General features: G+C 39.1%; 1 protein-coding gene across 1 annotated transcript in view; it reads right to left on the bottom strand.

Moving 5' to 3' along the window:
* Nucleotides 1-24,319, bottom strand: part of spega (striated muscle enriched protein kinase a) — an 85,970-nt gene that overhangs the window by 48,980 nt on the left and 12,671 nt on the right. The window contains 2 exon segments of the mRNA XM_042512895.1: nt 15,635-16,189; nt 23,817-23,976. Coding sequence (XP_042368829.1) covers nt 15,635-16,016 — 382 coding nt within the window. The 5' untranslated portion in view covers nt 16,017-16,189; nt 23,817-23,976.

Raw genomic sequence — 24,319 nt, 5'->3', positions numbered from 1 at the left:
TCAGTACTGATGATATTCCACGATTCACATACCCAACATACACTCTTTCATTAAAAGTATTTCAATCTAATTTACATTTTATTATTAATCCCTGATGATCCGTCTCCTACACAGAGTATTAGTCAATGCCGGTTCATGATATTCTCTGCGCCAGGAAACATATTAATATATAGCCTACAGCAGTGGTTCTAAACCACTTTTTGTGTCAAGGATCCCTATATTAACACACATTAGTGCATGGACTCCCATTTTATAAGATTTTGCTGCAGGGACCTCCCCCTGAAAAATATATAGCTGCTGCATTGGTCTCACTTTAAAATAGAATAAAAATAGTGATAATTAACTATTCCATATTTTTCTGGGACCACCTGGACTCACTGAAGAAACCCTGGAAGTCCCCACATCCCTGGTTGAGAACCAATAGCCAACAGTATATTAACATTATTCTCCTCCACTGTTCAGTACTTGTACTTGAATGATTTGGCATTTAGCCTTTATGGTAGACTAGTTGTCCTGGACCTTGTCGGCTGTGATTGGATGGCGAGGTAAAAAGTGATAGTGACAACGAAGTTTTAACCCGAGAGAAAGCAACCAGAAAAAAGCGCCTAACATGCAACACTCAGAGCTCGTCATGCTGCTTGTGTTTGTTGCATAGTGTAAATAAACTGCTCTTCCATTGTGAAAAAAACACCTGTTATTGCATATGCAATAACACCTGGCTCCAACATTAACACCAAGTCTCATACTCTCATACTCTGACTAACGTTTTTGACTTCTTTTCCAGTGGTTCCAGTCAAACCTCGACCCAACAGCCCAATATTAAAGACGTCTAACTCCTTTCAGGGTTGAATAGAAATCCCTCTTATTAAAATAAAGACTGCTGACCTATTAGGTGCTCCCACTAAGAATTTTCAATGCAGCCTTGACTCTTTTGTTCTGATCGTAACACGGCAAGCTCACAATCCATCATTCAATGGAAAGTCGTGGAAACCTCTGTAACGTTAAAGATGCACTGGCATGTTGTTGAACTTATACGAGACACAACAGTGACTTTTGCAACTTGCTGCACCACAGTTCAGCTCAATTTCTCAATGGGAGCAGTAGGATTTGTTTTTCCACTGCCTTTGCTCACTTTTTGCTCTCTAAAAAGCCCCCATTGCAACCACAGGTGCCAAGAATACCTACAGTACCGGGCAAAAACAAGTAGCCTCATAATTTCAGGATTTTGGCAACTTGTAACTTAAGAAAAAGTTTTCGTGACATCCCAGCTGTTGCATAATGGATAATATTTTTCATTTTTCAGAGCCCAATGGAATGTCTTTTTGTCTTACCGACAATAGAAAACATAGATATATACATTATACTATGTTAGAAACAGGAACAAATATGTATTGTCACCCTATAAAGTTGATAAAGCTGTAAGACATTTTCATCTTGCGAAAACATTATTATAATATTAATATCTACTCCAACATAGAGGCCTGTGTAAATCAGACAAAGAGAATATTATAAAACACTCTCCTCCAGGATGTCTGATTTGTTGCGAAAACGTGATGAGAATACGTAACCACTTCCCACCATCCATCGACCTCCTCCTTCAAACCTCTCTCTCCCTCCGTCTCTAATACACACTCTGACACACGTTAATTGTCCTTTCAGACACATCTGTGCTCCCCACACCTCCTCCGTCAAATTAATCTAAAAATAATTAGACCCAGATCTCACTCTCCAGCAAACCACCCAGAATCCTCGCTCACATTTCAGCTGCTGCCTTGCTCTGCTGAACGATGTGCTTTTTAGCATTGTTAAGTGAGGCATGTTACTGTTTATGGCCTTGTAAACACAGAATCAATATGTGAGATTTACTCCTGCCGTGAATCAGGAGTTGGTCATTATCTCTTTCTCCATTTATTCGACGATTATCACCCAGCTACAGGTGGTATTTTTCATACTAATGACATCCCAAACTATATTTAAATTTAAAGAAACGTTCACTAAAGGCAAACCTAGATGCAGCGGATTCCAACTGTTATTTTAACAAACCTCCCTCTCTTCACCCTCGCCCGCCTCGCACTCCTCCTCCATCCATCACCAGTGAGAGGCATTCAGCCCAGCAGAAAGTGCAGCGATCAATACCAATGCTTTATGCGTGATATGGGATACACCCCCAAGTAACAGTTCAAACGCCCCCGGATCAATAAGCCCATCATAACATAAGATTCCATGACGGTCATCCAATGAGAGGGCGCTGAAGCTCCCATTTGCTTGGAAATATCTCTCATGAAGTTGTTTTTTTAATGCTCACTAAAAGCCACAACGACTCAGCTTCAACCAATCTCTCCCTGTGATATCATCAAATATCAGCCATTGAGAAAAGATAATTAGATTTTATTGGTGCATGTCATTTATCTTGCTCTAAATCTGGTTTTGTTTGATGGCTCAGGAAGCCAAATTGTCCTCTGCTCTGCTTAAACCTGCAGTATACAGACTTGGATATACGCCAATACTCATTATTGACCACCAACATGCCTGTGCAAACAAAACATTTATTTCTGGTTTAAATGTCTCTGTTGAATCAGCCTGCAAAATGTTCCATGATATCAACACACACGAAGAAGCTATGAGACACCAAATGAGTGAAAACATTTTTTGGACAGGTGAAGTGTAGCTGTAGTTTAATTAGCTTAAAACAACAATAGAGTGAGCAGACTTCACGGAAACCCATTGATTTTGTGACAGAGGCTGCTTTCTGTAGAGCAGCTGTGATGGATGCCCTCCAGGCATGCAGCTTTATCAGCAGCAAGTCTGGCATAATCTCTCTGCAACAGAAAACAGATTCTGCCGCTGTTACATCACACTGAGATCACACTGTTTCTGTTCTTCTGTGCAGACTTGTCATATCAGCCAAGATCTTCCATATCATGTACGTCTACTTCCTATTTGTCATCTGTGTGGAAAAGAACTCGACTATCAAACAGTGGGGTGCTCCACTGGAGAATCCTCCAAGAAATACTCAAAAATGTGCAAAGAATTTGGAAAGCCAGCATCTACAACTGACCAGATCATTTGCATTGACACCTCACTATATTGGACTTAAAGGGACAGTTCACCCCAAAATCAATTTTTTTTTTCTTCTCTTACGTGTTGTGCTATTTATCAGTCTGGATTGTTTTGGTGTAGTTGCCAAGTGTTGGAGATATCAGCCATAGCAATGTCTGCCTTCTCTTCTGTATTAAAAGAAAAACGTGAAGAAAACCTGAAATGTAAAGGGAATGCATTTGAAGTTGTGATCCTGCATACTACACCTGTCAACCCGGACCGAACCTTACACTAAGTCCACAACTTTTTGGCAGGCATTCATCTGAACAAAGGTACAAAACTGAAAACTTCTTTTTTCTGCCACTCAAAAGACATCAGAAGCAAATGTGAGTGTTGGTATGTAGATTCAGTTCATATGGCGGTGAGGTGGTTTGGAAATCCCGAATGACAGCGGCCAATGTTGACAGTCACACTGTAACCCAATCCTACCACCTAATCCTCACCAAATCCCAGAGGGTTCCTGTGAATGACTGTGTACCAGCAGGATGGAACACAAACACACCCTTCGCCAAATCAAACACCAGAGAAAACAGCGTTGTCTTTACCCTCACTTATTGCCTCAGCTGCCACATGAGAACTGAGAACCTAATTAATTGTTCTGTATCCTTAATCCACTTGAACATAATATTTAGAGAATGTGAAATCATCAAGCAGCTATAGATCCTCTCTGCTCCAGTATGTCGATGTAAGCCGATCGCAGTCCAGACAAGAGGACCGGGTCGATGAGAAGTGAGAGCAGGAATGCTGTGCTGTGTATGATCCATAACAAACACTGACTGAGCAGAAAAATGGGTGTAAGGTTCAACTGCAGGACATATGCGGCATATAAACTGTTTAACCCTTTGAAATCTGGACTGGCATCAGTTATTTTGTGCTGCATTCAGACACCTTTCACAAGCTATTTGATCCCTTGAAACCTGAGCAAATAATTTCATTTTTTTTCAACATAAACAAAAAGGCATTGACCAACTTGGCAAAAAATGTCCCAGAAATTGCTAGAGGTTAGCAAAAAATTGGCTTATAAAAGAGGGGAGGATAATGACATTAAAAAAAAATAGCGAAAATGTACAGGAAATATAAAAATATAATAACTTTATATTTAAATTTCTGTTACAGTTAAATATATAAATCATACTTAATTTATTGATTTTCCAAATTTTTAGGTCATTCGCTTGATTGTTTTTTTGCCTTTTCAATTTTATTTATTTATTTGCTTATTTTCCGATAATTTTCTTCAAACCGTCTTTAAATTTCTAAAATTTTGTAAAAGGTTACCTAAAAAAACTTAAAGAGAGAGAGAATTTCAAAGTACAAAGAAAAATACAGAGAAACAAATTATTATTATTATTAATGTTATTATTATTATTAATAATTATTATTATTGTTCTTTTTATTTCTATTTCTTTTTTTGCTCATTTGGGGTCTTTTTTTAACCTACTCATTGCCTGCTTTCCATGTTTTTGAAAGAAATCAAGGCAATTTGCTCAGGTTTTAAAGGGTTAAGCACAGGGTGAACCAAAGAGTGGGCACTATGCTTCAGCAACAACGCCGTCCCGGTATCAGCAGTAAATACACTGTGCAAACTGATATGCACATGCACGAACATTCATTCACGTACATTTCAGCTGTTTTGGATATTTGCATATGAACTAACAGAGTTTCACTACCTCATGGTTGTATGCCTCTGTGAACCAGACAAGTTGCAGTTTACATCCATGTCTGTCCAGACTCATGGGTAACCGTGACAGTAGACAATGCTTCAAATATGGTTGTTGCTGCAAAAAAACTACAAATTCTGAAACACGGATGCTTTACACACATCCTTAACCAAGCAGCACAGATCTATACAATCACACAGTTTTAAGGTGGACACCCAATATTAGATGTGTCAGTGAAGTTGACCTTTCAAATATAAATTGTCATCACTTAATCATTTCATCCTATCAGACATTTCTGTGAAATTCTGTCAGAATTAATTGCGAGTTCACAGTGGCCTTATTGCATGGACCACTAATATCTAAACATCCTTGACTACAAGTGGATGTTTGTGGCAAATTTGGAGACTTTCCCTTAAGGCATTCTTGAGAAATCATCTTCATGATAATGAGGCTTTTGCTAGGTCACAATGACCTTTGTCTATAAGGATCTTCTTTGCACTTCTTTGTTGAGTGCAAATCGATGTTTGGGCAAAATTTTAAGAAATTCTTAAGGACAGACTGATAGTAGGAAAGACAGAAAACCTGAAAGCATAATGCCTCAAGCTATGGCTATCAATGGCACAGAAGAAAAACAAACCTTAATTCATATAAAAAAATCTTAAATTTAGCTATTAGCTCAGTGCTGTCTGCACACACCAGTTGATTCATTTTGGGAGTCTGATTTCAAATCCTGTGTTCTGGACTAGGGGGGGGGGGGTGGGAGATTGATCCCTTTGTTTACATTTGGATCATGGGGTCAGCCTTTAAGGAGATCTGTAATCTTTCGTTTTCAAATTCACATGAGAACTGGTTGGACAAGATTTGTTTCTTCTGGAAAACAATGTTGTGTTTGCTGGTCTTCCACTAGCCTCTTGCGTTAATAGGATTGGGTCAATAATGTCATTGCCACTTCCATTTCTAAGTATTTTAAAAGTGATTCAGTTGAAATTTTTAAAGAAAACAACAGGCAACTTGAGTGTTTATAGCCAACACTCATCCATACCTGCACTACTACAAACAAGATTGCTGGACCTTATAAAGTCAAGCCTGCAGTAAAAAGCATTACCCATGTGCAGCTGGGGCTTTGTACAACAATGCAATTCATAGAAGAGACACAAACTGAATCCAATTAAGCAACAGCAATAGCGGCCTCAAGTGTATTACCTTGTTTTCATTTCCATTTCAGCTGTTCCGCTGAGTTGAGTATGCATTTTATATATTCCCTGCTACACGGTGATCCTTTCCTTCCTTCAACCTGCTAAAGGATCCCCAACAAACCATTTTATGCTGTCGTAGTACATATTTTGTATTGACACCACCTCCCACTCACCTCTCTGCTTCTTGCTTCTCGGCCCACTCACACCTTCCCTTGCACTCCTCAAAGCCTTCCGTGCATCAAGCAGCTCTTTCCGCAACATAGCTCTTTGTACGTTCCTTTAAAAGACAACTAGATGGCTACTTCTGCCCAAAAGAACTTCTCCTCCCTGTACAAGTCTTCCAGCAAGTCTTTTCCATTGAGATGCACCACTTATAAACAAGGGAACTTCCTCAAAATTACTTCAACTGGCCTATTTCGCATAGTTTCATGTTGGTTTTAAAATGGCTTCCTCTGCTGCATGAAATGAGAAATTGGTCAAGCAAGGATGTGCCGTCTTAAGATGGCTGCTGGACCTTCAACTTTATCTTCCTTAGCCCATGTCTGTCTTTTTTCTCCCTGTCTTCCCCCAGCGCTCCCTAACTTTGACTGCCAACATCAGCAGTCTATTTCGAGTCTTGCATGGTACAACCCCTTCAGTTGTACTGTACTTTCCCTCTGCACCCCCTTTCACAGAGCCTCCCCCCCGTTATAGCAGGAGATTAAACACACAGAAACTGAACGACCTTTGCTGTCCTCTGTGGGTCACTCTGCCTACTCTGGCTACAGGGAGATCTGAAACTGTAGTACGAGGCAGACATGTTGTAATACAGCGTTAAGGATATGCTACAACTGCACATACATTGTGGGACAATGGGACAGTGAGGTGGGTCTATTTCAGGCGGCGGAGTGCTCATAAACCTTGGAGCTGGAGGTGAAAGTAACACTGTCGCCTTGAATGACATAAAATAAAGTTCAGACTGTGTGACGAAATGTATTCATTTCAATGCTTTGCATGTGTCAAATTCTTTGTAATCTAAATATGAATGTGATTATAGATCATCATGGGCATTTATTGTGACTGTCAAGACGGCAAGTTTTATTGGAGCTGACTGTCCTGCACTGGAGGACTAAACTCTGTCTGTCAACCTGTCACTCTACTTTATAGACGTCTTTCAAATGATGTAACAGACCCTCTGGCATTCATATTGGGGGTCTACGCTGCTGGAAAACAACATCTCAAATCATCAACAAACGAAAGGCATTTTTCACAGCAGACATTTTGACATGTCATATTAAGAAAAGCAAAGGTGAAACTGATAACATTAACAGGCTTCCATTACAGATTTGTGCAAAACTTAAGCGATATTTTCAAAATGTCAATAAAACACAATTGTGAAATGTCTGTGTTTATACTGAGAGATATTATGTGACTTTTTCTCTTGCAATAACATTCCAAGAATCATGGTGATGGATGTTCAAAACATTACCAGGTTAATTTCCATCGCAGCCAACGCACTAGTTGTCATTATTTTCATTCGAAGGCGACGCAGGTGTGGTTTGCGAAAAGCCAAACCCCTTTTATGTGGGAGCAGCCACGTATGAGGGATTTCTGGGAGGTCATAGTCCATGATTTTACAGAGGAACTGTGCATTCAAAACTTCCGAATGATCCGCTCAACATTTGAAGAGTCATGCGATGTAATACTAGCTCTTGTAGCGCCTGCTGCATGATGCCTCATGGAGTCAGTTCCTACTGACAAGAATATAGCCACAGCATAATGTGACTTATAAAGGAGGAAAAAAGTGTTTCTATTGCAGTTCTACAATTTTTGTTTTTTTAATTGCCTTAAAGACCACCTCATGTGAGCGGAAAAACTTTTTTGCAACTGAGAATCAGAATTTGAGATCCGGAATATGGAAATTAATTAAAATGCTCATCCCTAATCTGAACAGCTTTCTACAAACGAAATGATGAATTTCAGTGCTGTATTTGAGTAACCTGATAATTTGTCGTCTAATGGATTTGGTGTGTAAATACAATAGCATTGTAGACGTGCTACTTATTATAGTTATTCCTTAACCATTACTCTCCCCTAAAAACATCAGATTTGCTTACATACTAAAGTTTAGATATTGCTTTCAATTCAGCATGTAAGTCATTTAGTCAATGTATTAGCCTGTTTATAAGAACACTCCATTTATTAGCCCAGTTGATAGTTAATATACAGTATATTTAAATAGAAACTTTAATCATTTTTCATAATAAAAATCACTTTAGATTGATATGAAAATATGCTATCTGATAAGGGAGATGTAGGATCCAGTGTTTTTAAGAGCACAACCCGACATAGAGATAAAAAAAACTGGATACATGTTGGCCCCTGCTACTTTAAGTTTGTCTTTACTTTTTTAATGTTTCTTCTAACTCTTCAAACTTTGTGTAAGTGAAAAAAAAAAATCAAGTTCAAGTTGAGTGTGCAACCTCAAGTGTCTTAGACAACTTAGACGAGTGCAACAGAGAAGACAGTCTGCTGTGACCCAGAAATCTAAATCTACCTGATAAGACTTTTAACATCACTGAAAGGATCTACGCCCAAACCGCAACAATCTCTCTCAGCAGTATCTCAAGAATGCAGACAGCTTTTTGGAAATCAAATCAGAACCTCTGGAAAAAAAGGCATGGACGCGGTTGAATACTGTAGCATATACTTAACCCTTTAAAACCTGAAGCTACATCACTTTTCTTGTGCTGCTTTCAGATGAAGTATTTAAACCTGTGAAACCTGAGCACTAAATAGGACAAGTACAATAAGCAACTTGGTATGACATCCGCAAATTGCAAGAAATAAGTAGGTTTTTAAAAATTTTTTTGAAGCGCTGGGGAAATGTCTAGGGGAAAACAAAGAAAAAAACTAGGAGGCAACAACAGTCACAATGTTACAGAATTCTTGCAGCTTTTAGGCATTTTTTTCTTGTTTCTTTTGTTTTTAGCTTTCATTTTTGTTTTCAGATGTTTTCAAATTTTCAGGTAATTTTCTTTTTTCTTTTTCTTGGATCATTTCTTCTTTTGTTGCTCATTGCCTTTCCTCATGTTTTTCAAAGAAATCAAGGCAATTTGCTCAGGTTTCAGAAGGGTAAACTGGGTTTGGACCACTTCTCTACTACACCTCTAATCACCTGTCAGTCCTACTTACACCTGGTTAACCATCCTCTCCTATATGCCCATACGCCCCCCTCCCCCTCCATCCATTTATTTTTCCACTTCCTCCTTACAAATTCATCCTGTCAGTCTTCCTGTCAATCCTTCTGTGTTTAATTCTGCGCACACCTTTCCTCCTGCTCTTGGTACCGTCTGGGGTTCACAATTGGCTTGGGCGACAGAATACCAAAGACCCGGCCGCCACTACATATGTCAAATCCACCTGAAACCAACAACAGTGGAAAAATAAAAGTGTACTCTGGTCACAGATGGAGTAGCAGAACACCAGGTGCAGTGACAGTAAAACCAACCTTTTCATTGCGCTGGGTCAAAATTGCACATATAGTGGGAAACAATACATTTGTTTCACATCAGTACTCTGACTGTATTCATTTGACTAAATAGCCAAGAAATGGGTGGCAAATAATATTCATACACTGTATTTCTTTTCCCTCCCAAAAAAAAACTGTCATTACAGGATGCATATGTCTATGGATTTTAGCTCAGTAGCTCATGTACAAAGGCTATGCTCCGACCTCCGCCCTTCGCTGCATGCCATCCGCTCTCTCTCCTCCTTTTACAAATAAAGGCAATAAAAACAGACACAAAACAAAAAAAGGCAATAAAAATTGCAACCTCAGAAATGTGTCTTGCAAGCCCTTATGGGGTCCCCACCCTCAGGTTTGAAACCACTTCTTTAAAAAGCTGCAACAAATGTTATCTTACGAGTAACTGCAAGTCATGTCTGGGAAGCATATGCTTCTGCGTCACAATACGACAACAATGAGCTATTGTAAAAGTAGCTTAAAATACCACAGGTGACCGATGTACTGCTTTTTCAGAGCTTCCATCAAACTGCTCACCGGCCTTTTCATGCCTGACAGTATGTTAATCAAAAGAGAGTGACGTCAATAAAGTAGTCTGGGCTCGTGACACAGCACTACTCTGGTTTCTGGTTGGTCTGATCTCTCAGGGTGATATCTTAAAGTGACAGACCTGACTGTCAGTCTGACTCACCAAGTGATGCTCAAAAGCAGCCAGAACTGCCATTAAAACTAACCACGCAAACATGTGCAAACACACATTTACAAACACCCACACAAATACACATTTGCAACCCTAACCACCACAGCATATCCACCCCGTCTCTCTTTCATCACCCTGACCGTGATTGAGTGTGACAGCGCCGCGTCTTGACCGTGGTGATGCTATAATTATCTGTGATGTCTGCTGGTGCAATCGGAGAAGGGGCCGGCGGCATCCACACATCACTAGAGCACGAGCCCTCTGGCCAACGCGGCACATACCAGGCCATAAATAACCGCAGGGGGATATGGAGGAGGGAGGCAGAGGTCAGAGAGATAGTACGACAGCTAGAACCTAGAAAATGGACAAAAATGATGACATATTGGTAAAAAAAAAAAAAAAAACCTGTAAAAAAACCATTTACCTGTTTGCTATCATGTAAATACTCGCATTAATCTGTCAAAAGTTAGTCAAGAAACAAAGAGACAGTGCTGTCCCAGTTGAGTCACAAGTCTCTTACACATTAGATATACAATGCATAAGCCTGAGAATTAAATATTCATCTATGCAAGCCCTGCCTGTCAATGTCTTATTTATTTTTTATTGTTCCAGGATTTTACAAGGACAAGACCTGGGATGTTTTTGCTTTCAGGTCAAGTCTTTAGATGAGAGTCTTAAGTAAGTCTCCAACAGCCAGGATCAAAGCCCCGTTCACACATGCACTACAAACCTAAAATAAAAAAATGTGAGAACGCAAACGTGGGAATCAGTTGGATTAAACATTTAAGGGATAACGCAGAAAATATATCTGTAAGCAGTACATTACATACAGTAAATTTTGGCCAACACAACCCCATTATGAAGTCTGGAGTCTGACATGGAAGCTAAGCAATGTATGGCTTTGGAAGGCACCAAAAACATCGCAGTTTGAGTGTATGTTAGAATATTTTCAACACTTTACCTCACTCTCAGATATTGATTACAATGGGGAAATGAAGCCGATATACTGCTCTCCTTGAAGCCAGACTCTATTTAGAAAAACAATGATTTAACAATCGCTGAACACAGGAGCTGCTATTCTACTGCTGCCTGAAACAGTTATTTTAATTGTGATATTGAGTGACTTTGGTGTTTTAAAGGGGTAAGTTTGGATTCATTAGAGTCACACAATGCCACAAACTAACAAACTGACAAAAGCAGCAGTAGACCAGCAGCACCTGTGTTCAGCAAGCTAAAACTTACTTACTTTTGTAAATTGAGTCTGGCTTTGATGAGAGCATAGATGGGGAGGTGAAGCCATTAACAGCTCTCTCGTCAGAAAGGGCTGTCTGACAGAAAGGTAAAGCGGTGAAATTACTCTCAAAAAATATTGATATTTTTGGTGGGATTTTTTTTAGGCATCTAAATTATGTTTAGTTGGTGCCCCCAGTCCATAGCAGTACATTTTTAAAGTTGATGAGCCATCCGCCTTCTACTCTGTGTAATACACTGTCTATGCATAAATACCCCATATGACTCCTCTTCAAAAATTTACTCTGCCTGCTCTCTAGTACAAAGTGAGTTTAATGTGCAATTGAGCCATGGGTGAATGAAGCAGGTCATTGTTCGGAGAGCAAGTGGGCGTGTTGATGACATTTCTATTGAAGGAGCAGGCTCATTCACATGAAGACAGCAACAAAAGTGTCTAACTGGACAGAGACACTGAGATTTGGTAACTTTTGTTGATAAAGGACCCTCTGAAACTGTCAGACAAATTATAGGACCAGCAAGAGACTCTGTTATTTATGACCAAATTACAAACCAGCTTCGTGACTGTGGTATTATCTACATCATGTCCTGACTCACGCAAGCTCTACCCAGGCGCCACCCCTCGCCTCAACCAGAGTATTTCCAGTAGGTGAGAATGCGTCTGACATGGACAATCTCCTGTTGTGTACTACATGTGTGAAAGGGAAACCTGATTCTCTGGATATTTTTTGAAGTTCATATGAAGAAACAGCTCAAATCAAGCCTGCAGCTCTGGACATACAGTGAAAGAAAGTAACAAAGGAGAACAAAAATGGATTAAAACAAGTTAAACTAAAATAGGGACAAGAAAGAAATATAAAACCGGCCCAAAAAAGCATGCCATCTCTACTGTCTTGAAGCCTTGGGAGATAAATTCAAGTCCTATCTTAAATCGAGCTGAATTTAGCAGAGAGAGACAAAAGAAGAGACGGTGACTGACAGATGAAAAGGCAGAAACAAAGAGCAGAAATAGGTAATGAGGAACAGAGGTCAAAAAGCAGAAACTGGCATGGGTTGATGTAAGAGGATCAAAACCAGGAGGCAGAGAGGTGCTGAGTGATACGCCAGCTGGACCGTGCGTGCCAGCTCATAGTGTGAGAGCTGGTGACATGTGAGCTCAACTGTCAACTTTCTCTGCAGGCCGAGGCGGCGAGATCATGATCGAATCTATCCTGCAGTACAATGATCTCACTGGACATTTTATTTCCATTTCCTACACGCCAATCAAACAGATAATGCAAACTGCTCTGGAGTATTTACACCACCGAACAAAATGTAAATATCTTTGCAAAATGCAACTGATGAGCCAGCTCTAAAAAAAATCATTACAACAATTTCTGCTCATTAGGCCCTTCAAAGTAGAAAATCACCACTCAATAGAATCTGAAGTTTGGATATATTTAACTGCGGTAACAAAAGACTTGAACACAATGCAACTGCAGCGCAATTACACCTTACTGTGCATGAAATACTGTTTTTATCTAAAGAGAAATAATCACTGGTGATAGCTTTACTATTCCTGTTTTTCTTACTCTCTGCAACAAAGGTACATGATTATTCCAAGTGTTTTCAAAGCATGCCAACTGTGTATCAATATGACATACTAAAACAGAGAAGATCCTATCATATATGACAAATATATGGCTATGTGAGACAAATGGGGCTCTGGGATATGCTTATCCTGGAGTTAGTTACTGGGGCATGGAGGAGAGTTAAGCCTAAGGAGGCCACTGAAACGTCACTGATGTATGCTATCCTTATCTGTGCAAGGCAGAGTTGACAAGAATGGAAAATAATAATGGGCAATTCATTCAAATCCATCATGCTAAAGTGCCAGAAACTAAATCCAGACATGTTAGATGCACGTTCACGCTGTTCTGCAGCTTTGGGGAAAAGTTACATTTTGAAACTAACTGCTTACCTTATAAAATGCCCTGAATTGTTTGTAATCCAGTGCATTGGAAAGTCAACTGAAAGCAAGATGCTTCGAGTTTGAGAGTGAGATATGATCATGATGATGTGGAAGGTGGGACAGACGGTGTTGCTTTGACTGAGGCTTTTCAAACATATATTTTTATGTCGTTCATGCTTTGCTGTTTGAATATATGGTGACAGAACGACCAAGATGAGCGAAACTGGCTCACCAAAGTGTTCTAATTTTGAAAATGTTGAGTGCCAAAAGCCTTAGACTGTTTTTTTAACAGCTTAATTCTGAACTTGGTAACATGTTTTTCTTTGCAAAGTTCAAATCTTGAACATGTCATCCTTAGTGACAACTATGCAAACAATATTCAGGAAAAAATAACCTTATGAGGGTCGATACTATACGATACAAGTTAAATTTAAGGACTTTCAGGTGCTTTTTCAAGCACTTCCATTCATTTCAAGGCTTAAACTGTTTTCTCCACAATCATTTATCTCACTGTTAAGAAGCAGAAAAAGCACAGACACTAATCATCACTAAGCATATCATCCTGCCACCGACAATATAATGGCGTTTACCAGCCTGTTGGCGCAAGCTCATGCTCCTCATAAAGCATTAGAAAACACAGCACTTGCAAGTATGGGCATTATTGGCTTACTTAGAAACATCTCTCTAATAAGTTTCATAAAATAATTAATCATTCTGCTCTCCCCTAAGTTTTCTTCAAGCACTTTTCTGGTAGACAAAGTAAAAGATATGTTGGATTTTTAAGGTATCCCAGGCTTTAAGTGTCTGAGTTCCAAATTCAAGTACTTTAAGCATCGCCTTGTACGAACCCTCTTATTTTTCGCGTATGAACTCGTTGAACTGTTAACTCCAAAATGGAAATAGACACAATGTTCAACAATCCACATGGTATGACCCCAGAAGACAACTTAATTTCAAACTACTGCATAAAAAGTTCCAGTTATGATGCTGAGCTTATTAGCATTGGATCTTCTGAACTGTGGCGATAAAATCAGTTATGTAACCTTTTTCTATCATGTTGACAACCTTATAAAATATCATTGTGCTGTTTGCACTATATGACAATACACAGTAGCTGCAAACTTTCAGACTATTGATGCCAATATGACAATTAAATCATGTACACAGCCAAAAAACAGGCTAATTTTCTCTGCTTTCATAATCTGGAGAGCAACTTTTCCCAGGCTCGTGGGAATTCCCCAAGTTTCCTGTCTTAAATTAGACATATCCTCACTTTAGGAATGTTCTTGCCAGGTCTTCAAATCCCAATTTCCTCAGCTCAGTAAACATAACAAACAACACCCAAAGGTTCAGCTGTGCAGCTAATAGAAAGCAATGGCAGGTGAGACTCCTCCCCTCCGAAAAGTCTCTACTTACATCCACAAGCTAATTTTAAACATCCCCCAGTGCTGCTCTGCAGACAAGGAAGACAGGGTTACTGTCTGATGATCAAAACAACGTCTTGGATGTATAATTGTTTTGTCTGGGAGAGCTCTCACTGTCTGGGATCATGTTTCAAGGGATCTAATATTAATTAGGAAAGACAAAGTGTTGAGAATGGTGATTAGATTTTGATCTTTTATCCATAAATATACTGGTGTTCCAGTGTTGGTCATAAATAAACCAGTATTCTGTACACAAAAGGTGTAAAAGTGTAAAATGGGAGTATTTGGTATTTTTCAACTGATTTTTTTTTAACATAACTTTTTCATGTGTAATTAGGTTAATTATAAATATAGATTTTTTTCCCCTAAATATGTTGCTCTAGATTTTTAAAAGTAATTTTCTAAATCTATTTTTTCTTTAAATTTGTGGAACATTTTTTACCAAGTTGCTTGTTGCCTTTTTTCTGATGTTTTTGAAAGGAATTAAACCTTAAAACTGCTTCAGGTTTCAAAGTGTTCAAAAAAAGGTCTATTGCTTTAGGGATTCTCCCCAACAAGCGCTTTCAGTGGTCGCAAATTGAAGGTACACCCCAAGTGTTTACGTTGAAGCCTGCTTCGCCGCTGCTGGCTGCAGCCCTGTGACTAAAAACTGGACCAGTTTCAAAAATTGCTGTTCCCTAGTCACTTGGACACAAAAACATGGGACAATAGTGTCCAGGTTACAAAAGTTGTCTTTTAAAAAACTATGACCTGACATTTACCTGTTTAAACTAAAACTAGACTGAAGCTTAAACATAAAATGTAATAACTTCTCCTGTGAAATGAAGTGTATGTTTTAGTTGTTTGTAATTACCTTCACCGAGGTCCATAATCGCCAACACAGCACTGCAGCTTGCCTCTCCCAGCTCATTGGTCGCAACACAAGTATACAAGCCAGCATCGCTCGTTCGGCAGTCTCGTATCCACAGCCCACCTGAGTCCTGGGCTTCTGATGGAGGGAGGAGCTCATCGTTGTGGTACCAGGTCAACAAAGGTTTTGGAAACCCTGCCACCGACACCCTCAGGCGGATATCACAACTTGTTCCTACTGCAGCTTTACGGAGTTTACGGATGAAAACAGGCGGCGCTGGTTCTTGCACTGCATCCCTGGCATCTGGAACAATCTGGTCCTTGGTGATTTTGGGCCTTTTGGAGGAGATGTTGAGACTGGGACTGGATCCAGGGCCGTCTGCCATCTTGATTTCTTTCAGACTTTCCTACTCACTGTACCTTTTATCTTGTAATTTACTGGGGTATCAAGATGAGCTGCAGTTATTGAAGACCTCCTCTGAAGTACTCCATCACTTCAGATGTCTCTGGGCTCACGGGGAGTGCAGAGGATGTTTGACCTGGTCTGTTGCACTGGGGACTGTAATGACCAGAGTGCATAAATCAGGATGACATCAAAGTTATGTTTAGATATTTCTCAGTTTGACTACAGACACTGTGTGTGAGTGAATGAGCTCATCAGATAAAACATCATTGTTAATTTACTTTTTTATGACAAGCAGCCTCTTGCATTTCAGCAAACAATGACTGCCTTTTAGGCTTGGGCAGTATCACAGTATTACAGTATACCAGGGTATTTAGACTTACTTTAAGGTATGTTTTTCAATACCGTCATTGTATTTAGTGCACAGCATGCACCACAGGAAGTCTCTGGTCTCTACTGGTGAAACAGGCAGCTGAGCTGAAAGACACCGCAACACCAAGTAGTGGAAGGATAAGTTCCAGGACTGTAAAAAGCCAGCTCTCAATATTTAACATCTAGCTTGGTGAATTAAGGATTTATTTCAACCAAATGAGAGCTGCTGGATTTACTAACTAGATTACTAACAGGGTATCCAAGACAGTTTGGGTGAGTTTTGCTTTGTTTCTGTTAGGTGTGAATAAAGTGAGTTTTATAATGCGTTTATGAGGCAATTGTCAGTCTTCTGTGACCGAGAGAAAGTATGTTTAATAAGGACCATATGTATGAGAATATTATTGTCCTTAACATTTTGTGGGTTTATATTGTGTCGTTATTGGTCTAAAAAGCTGTGCGGCACACACTTAAAGCATTATATACTGTATACCCTGGTGGAATTTCAGGAAGGTGTAAGATATTAAATACTGCCCAAGGCTACTTCTTATCAATAAAAATGATGACATAGGAGTACAAAAAAAATAACAGATAAGAAAACAATGCATAGGTGTGCAAAAAGAATAATAAATAAGAAAACAATGCATGCTACATTCAGTAACGGGTACTAAAGGGTTTCACATGTCAGAGTCTACTAGATTGCTACTCAATCTGTGAAAACAGTTGCTGGAGTCTTCTGTTGCTCTTGAGGAGCTTTATTAACTCTGAGAAAATGACTCAAGTCACAACAGCTTTGGCTTGGAGACTACAAATGTTTAACAAAGCCTTTATCTATTGCAAGTCCCCAAAAACTCATTAAGTATACTCATTTGTTGGAATCCGCTTTTGCAAACCTAACTTTTTTCTTACACGCCACCCATGTTTGTTATTTTGATGCCAATGCACACCTAATACGACACAGACAGAATTAGTCATGGTAGCCAGGATGTGACGATCCGAGGAGTCAAGAAGGCGTGTCCTGACACCTCATCCCATTATAACACATGTCAAGAGGTTACTGGCATGTGCTTACATCACTTACATTAAAAACAGCAGCCAGCGGTGTTCTGAAGCATATAACATTTCAAACGTTTTAAGGACATTGATAGCCCTACAAAGGACTTTGCCAGTGAAGGCCAAGATTTGCTTCCCATCGCCTACCCACAACTTCTTTAACACCTTTTCCAAAGTAATTCTGGTATGTCTTTGTCCAAGTGTTATCACAATACTGGAATTTCTAACTTTGATACAATACCTTCAAATGCATCAATACCATTTTAGCAAATGATTTGAGAATAAATATTTTGCTATATCAGGTGAAAAATTGACATGGAGGGCATCGAATATATTTATTTATTATTGAAAAAAAAATGTAACAAAGGCATAACATGACAATGACAACTTTTCTTTACTGACTTTATGACTGAAGTGCACATTGATAATAAGAGAGCAAAAAAGCACAGCTGTTACTGGTCTATCGATTATGCAAAAATTAGTATTGACCCTGCTTCAAAATAATCAGAATCGAAGAAAGAAATCGAACCAATGGCCATGAACAGAATGCCATAATTATTCATCAGAGAATACATCATTTAGATTTTCTGCATATGCAACCTACTAATATGTCTTGGCTTAAATAAGACTTAACTTGATAATAGAAAGAAATGCATCTTACCTCACTTTTGACATTAAAGCCGAAAGGAATCCCTTTCGACATCCCCGCAAAGTCCAAGTTAAGGTAACAAGATCCATGGGGCAAAATATTTCATCTCAAATCATTTGCTAAAGCCCGTGTCTCAATGTGTCCTTTAGCAAGCACGGGCTGTAGGTGTAAGTCCACCCTAGATCATGTAGCATTAGCAGCCACGGCCATGGCCCCTTTCAACAGCTTTAACCCCGCTGAAGCGTGGTGAGACAGAGAGAGAGAGATCCTCTTTTCTAAATGTCAAACATCTCAGGCCTTCAGCTTTGGTGTGTTTCCCATAACTACATTTGAGTACTTTTTAAAAAGTACACTTTTAACCTTTTTAGGCTTCTAAGTACTTAAATCAGCTCATGTTATCTGTCTCTCTCTCTCTCACCCATCTCACTGCTTCACCCCCAACTCCCTCAGGTTGGGAACGACAGCTGCACCACCACGGATAGGTCACATTTCTTGGGCTGCCATGTATGACCTACACACACACACACACACACACACAGGCACACACACACAAGCTACTGCACTCAAAGTCCTTTAGATAATGTTATCAACCAATAGGTGTGTGTGTGTGTGTGTGCGCGCGCGTGTGTGTGTGTGTGTGTGTGTGTGTGTGTGTGTGACAGGCAGAAACAGCATGCGTGTGACAGTTGGAATTGCTATAAAAAGAAAGGCTAAGAATAAAGACGTGACAGTGATTCATGCTACTGGAGGGCAGTGATATAACAATACAATGCAATATACGCATTTGGAATAATTGCATTAGATAGAATTATACGTAATACATTTATCAACTGAAGCCTTTTATTTTATTTGTAGTGGACCTATAAAAACAAACAATGTCAGTGTTGACTGACATATATTGTTTTCATTTTTTTCCCATTTAAAATGGGTAAGTCTTCTTTTACTCGAGTGATTAGTTAACAGATTCTCATCCCGGCTTGTCGAAAATTGCTGCTTGGTTAGGGTCGGTTAGGATCTACAAATTATGCTTGAGGTATCCTCCTGCCGTGTTATGTGTTATGTCTTTTCACACATCCGTTTTCACAAAAAATGTGCAGTTTCTGCTTGTTAAATGCACAGACTGAATCCAAAAGTCTCGACTTCACTGCACTTGCAGACTTGCAGACTTTGCGGCCGCATTCACTGGAAGTCTGCGAGTGCTGAGAGCTGTCCAAATCCACAGTTACCAAGTCTACAGAGGGCCCCAAGTGGACTTTCTGCAGACTTCCAGAGCTCAGGGTGCAGACTTCACAGATTTTACAGGTTAAATTATCCACATTTCATAGCAATACAGATATGGTGCTGTACTTTTTTTTTTCAAATGCTGACTAAAACCTAAAACAAAATTATTATAAATTCGTGTATAAAAATGTTACTTGAATCATGTAGGCCAGAAATAATATTCAACCCCATCATGTAAAGTCTGCCCTCACAGACTTTACATGATGACAGAGAACACATGACATTACATATGAAGTCTTCAGTGCTCAGTCCGCAAGTCCGGAAGTCCGGAAGTTGGACATTTGGATTCAGCCATACTGTCTTTCAATACATTTACAGCTTTGATAAAAAACACTGGCCACCTGGGTGAAAGTTCAGGGTTTGTTGGACCCATCCACCACCCTTCTCAGCTACCCTATAGGGACTTTTTCAACTCCTTATATTATGTTGCTACTGGCAGCATCTCAAAGTCATGCCATCCGTCTGCGTATTATACCGCTGCAACAGCTGCTGTCTGGCCACATTATAAACTGATACCACTCATAGACGTTTCATAGCGCTGCAAAAGGTGGCATTTTGCCTCGTGTCTAATGCCAAAATCACTGACCAAGCAGTTGTTTTTAACGAGTTCAGAATGAGAATGAGCCAATGTGCAGCACACAATGATTAGCTAAGCTCCACTTTGCCCCTCTCTCGCTCTCTGTCTCCATTTATCGACCATAAATGAGACAAGAATTAGCAAGCCAGCCAGCACCACTATAAGACTATTTGCCGAGGGGAGAGCATGTGGCAGCTCTGAAAACAGACCTTCATTTAGCGGCTGGTGGCCATTAGCAGCGCTAATTCTAACCTGAGTAACAGCAGCAACAGAAAATTTAGGATCAGACCCTTGGCGCTGGGGCTTGTGCTGGCAGAATTGAAATTGCTACAGCTGTTGAGGTATTTTGTACCCCTGTTCTCTGAACATTTGGCACTATGATTGGATGAACAATGTTTTTCACTCTAGTCAATCAATTGTATCAACCATTCTAGCATCAATCCTTACAAAGTTTGTTTTCAGCTTAAAATTTCTAATATTGTTGCATTTTATTTTTCATTAATTACATGAACCAGGTGATCCCGAGCAAAACACTCTCTTAGAGGAGTTTGCGTTTAGCTGTGTAACATCGTATCAGATCAGGATATCAGTACTCTGTATCAGGTCTTAAAATGCTATTGTCAGTGTTTGCTTATCTTTGTATACTCGCAGTATCTCCACAGGAATCACCTGTTCAAACTTGTGCGCAAAAAGCTGTTGAACCCTAAGGTGTGCTAACACTGAACAAAGACAAAGACTGTGTTCCTAAATACACTGCACTCATACAATTATTGGCCTTTTGAAATACTGCATAGCCAAAGGTCATCAAGTAATATGAAGTAACTGTGGATGCATGAGTCATGAGGCTGTTGTTCTAAATTCCCATTTTTAAAACAATTATGAAATGTACAAGGAATGTGACTTCTCAGTCTTGTTGACCTGCAGCACAGGACTCAGGGCTAGACTAGGGCTCTTTGCTAAAGATTATTACACTATGGTCAAAGTCTCAGGTATTCAATCATACACTAAACACATCCTGACAGTTTTCTCCAAATCAATGCCTGTATCTGTCTTGTTCAGTATAGACTGTTCTTCTCATTCAGAGCTCACTCACTTGCTTTTGATAGATTTATTCTTTTCGAGTCGATTAAAAATCTGATACTGCTCTGCCAATATCGGATGCGGGCACACTTAAAACCAAGGCAAAACTTTCTGAAGCTGACTAGCTATTATTCTGCTTTTGCCCTTTGAAACCTGGATGTACATCAGCTTTTCTTGTGCTGTATTAGGGTCCCTTTCACAGTTATTTAAACCTACGTAAAGAGGGTAAATTATCTAATTCTCAAAAACATGGGAAAAGGCAATGAGTAAATTGCAAGATGTTGGTAAAAGGTGACAAGAAAACAGCCTGAAAATAAATGGTAAAAATAAATAGAGAAAAAGTAGACAAAGTAGTAGATAGTAAAGTAGTAAATAGTAGGAAAAATCTGCCACAGTCACAAACTGCTGGGTCAAAATCTAAAAATTCGCAAAGTAGTAAGCAAAAGTAATCAGTATGTTCTCTACCTCGAGGTCTGAATGGACAGACTAGCCAGGGTGGTTTGACCTTTGACCTGTGCTGGTTGCTAGCAGCCACATCCTTAGGAGGTTGTCAGATCAGGGCAGGAAAAAAAGTCTATCCAGCTGGTAGCAGCATCACACAGCATCACTTTAGTATCACAAAACAATCGAGGCCTTGAAATTCTATATCTCAAAAGAAGTGTGTCAATATGCTGAAATATGCTGCTGTGAAACATTTGCTCTGTGGCATTAATAGGACTGTCCAGTAATGTCATAATCTACCGCCTGAGGATTAATTTCAAGATATTTTCTAGATCAGCAAGGAAATGTAATATTTAAAGTTTGTTTAAAAAATATCCATATTTGGGAATGTCCTAAGATCTCAAAATTCTGGAATAATATTGTGCAGGAATTGAGCACAATTTGTTCTCCAAAAATAACCAAAGATCCAGGCCTTTTCACACTGGTTTTTCACACTGCCAACCTAAAACACTGTCCCTGTGTAAATCTGGCTTCAAAGTCCTTCTCCTTGCTAGGGTGAGTTTTGTTTTCAAATTTTTAAAACATTTAGTAATTAATTTTACCTTTTATATCTTATCTTTTCATTCTTTTATTGTGAATCTGTACAGTTTATTATGTTTTATACTTTATTGCTCTGTAAAGCACTTTGAATTGCCTTGTTATATGAAATGTGCTTTACAAAATAAAGCTACCTTGCCTTGCCTAAAACACATAAAAACATCCGTATTCATTTGTTTAAATGCATAGTGTCAGTGCATACATGACTATTTTCCTGTGGAAATTTCTCAACTTAAGCCGAACACCTTTATCCACTGGCACCCCTTTGAGGGGAAGTGCCACCCAGTGTGGAGCTGAGTTAATGGATGACTGAACTTGAAAGGACCCGGGCATGCTTCAGATCACCCTGACTTTATCCTGCTTTTGGCAGGTTTCACCTTGAGGAGCTGTTGCTGCGGCGATGACTCCTCCAGTCCCAGAAGATTACACTTTATAGACCTTTTTTAATTGCTAATCTGTTATTAGGGCATCAGTTTTGGTCCTTATTTACTTCCTGTCAGCTACTGCATTAACAAAAATGCCCACAGGAAATATAAGGGAGCTAATTTAGGATGTTTATGTTGTCAAGTTTGAAGAGGTAGACATTTTTTGACGGTGAATCAGTTTGAAATATTACAGGAGGTAATGGAACAAGACTGAGCAGCCACAGTGAGCTGCTAGATAAAGAGCTGCAGGCGGCACACCTTCAACTTAATGAGGTAACTTAATCCTTTGAAACCTGGGCAGATTGGCTTGATTTCTTTTTTTTGTGTGTGTTAGTCCGTTTAAAACTGGACTTTTTTTTATTATTTAACTTCTTTATTGACTTTTCATTACAAATGCAAATGCACAACTAGTGTGTAAATATAAGCATTGCAAACAACATTAAGTCAACAGGCTTGATTTCTTTTAAAAATATGGGAAGAGGGCAATGAGCAACTTAAGAACTTGGAAAGATATTAGTAAAGTGCAAGAAAATTACCAAAATAAAAAAATACAAAAACCAAATAAACAAACAAGAAATGAAAATTATAGTAATTATAAGAAAATAATTTTAAACATATGATAATTATAATTTTAGATATAGTTCTCAGGGAATTTTCCCCACGCTTTTATAAAAATAAATTTCTAAATCTACTAATTTCTTGCGATTTGCACGACATTTCTTGCCAAGTTGTGCATTACCTTTTTTTCCTACGTTTTTGAAAGAAATTGAACCAATCTGCTCAACATTCGAAGGTTTAAAATATTTATGAAAGACATCTGAAGACAGGAAAAGAACAATGATGCCAATCCAGGTTTCACAGGGCTACCCAACTCTTTTCACTTTGCTCTGCTGTCCACAGACTCATGCCATATGCAGCATAAAAGTAGATCATGATTGCTCCCAGATTTTTGGACAAAAGCCAATTATTACCAGTTCGTTCATGAAAATGACATTAGTTTGATTTGCTGCCCCAGAAATCTATGACGTGTGGTTAGGGCTCTACCCAACACAGAATTATGCCAGAATCGGTTTTGGCAGTTTAATACCAATATTCATTATCTTGTTGATATACTGACTATGGAAAAGTACTTCATTCAACCCCACTTCAAAAGATCTGAGCAATACCTTTAGGGCTTCTCATTTTACAAAACTACAAAAAAATGGTTGGATCACAGGGTAAATAACGCATTAAGCTTAATTTAAATGATATTCTTCCACTATCATAGACTAATAATATCTAACAGTATGATTATTTATACAACAATCTTACCTGAAGAAGCCCATCTTGTGAATTTCTTGTCAGCTGCAAGGATGTGCAGTAGTCACATGATGTAATGTTTCTGCAGGTGTAATGAGTGGGAGTACTGCAGGATGCCTCAGTGCTGTTCATCTGTGAATATTCTCCAGAGATTTTCCTCCAGTTCACATATCTGTGGAAGAAAAAAGACCCCAGTGAGATTTTTAGTTCTTTTTTATCTCCATTTTATACTTGTTGATAATATTCTGGTATCATTCGAGAAGGTTAAATAAAAAGAAGAATTTTCAACCCTGTCTTTGTTTTGGGGGGAGAGAGTTGGGCGGGTCATTCCTTTGCAATCCTAGGAATCACAAATTTGCCAGTCAGGCAGACATTTAACTGACTGTTCGTTGGAGGTGAGCGGCTTCAGAAATGGCAGCAACTGAAAGTTTGCTGATCAGACGAAGAGACAGGACACACCCTGGCACAATAAGGATCAAAAGCAGGTATTGTTCGACTGAAGAAGTTCCGATATT

Source organism: Plectropomus leopardus, chromosome 24 (genome assembly GCF_008729295.1).
Source record: "Plectropomus leopardus isolate mb chromosome 24, YSFRI_Pleo_2.0, whole genome shotgun sequence".
Taxonomy (NCBI): domain Eukaryota; kingdom Metazoa; phylum Chordata; class Actinopteri; order Perciformes; family Serranidae; genus Plectropomus; species Plectropomus leopardus.
The sequence above is the reverse complement of the archived record's forward strand: the minus strand, read 5'-3'. Positions and strand labels throughout refer to the sequence as shown.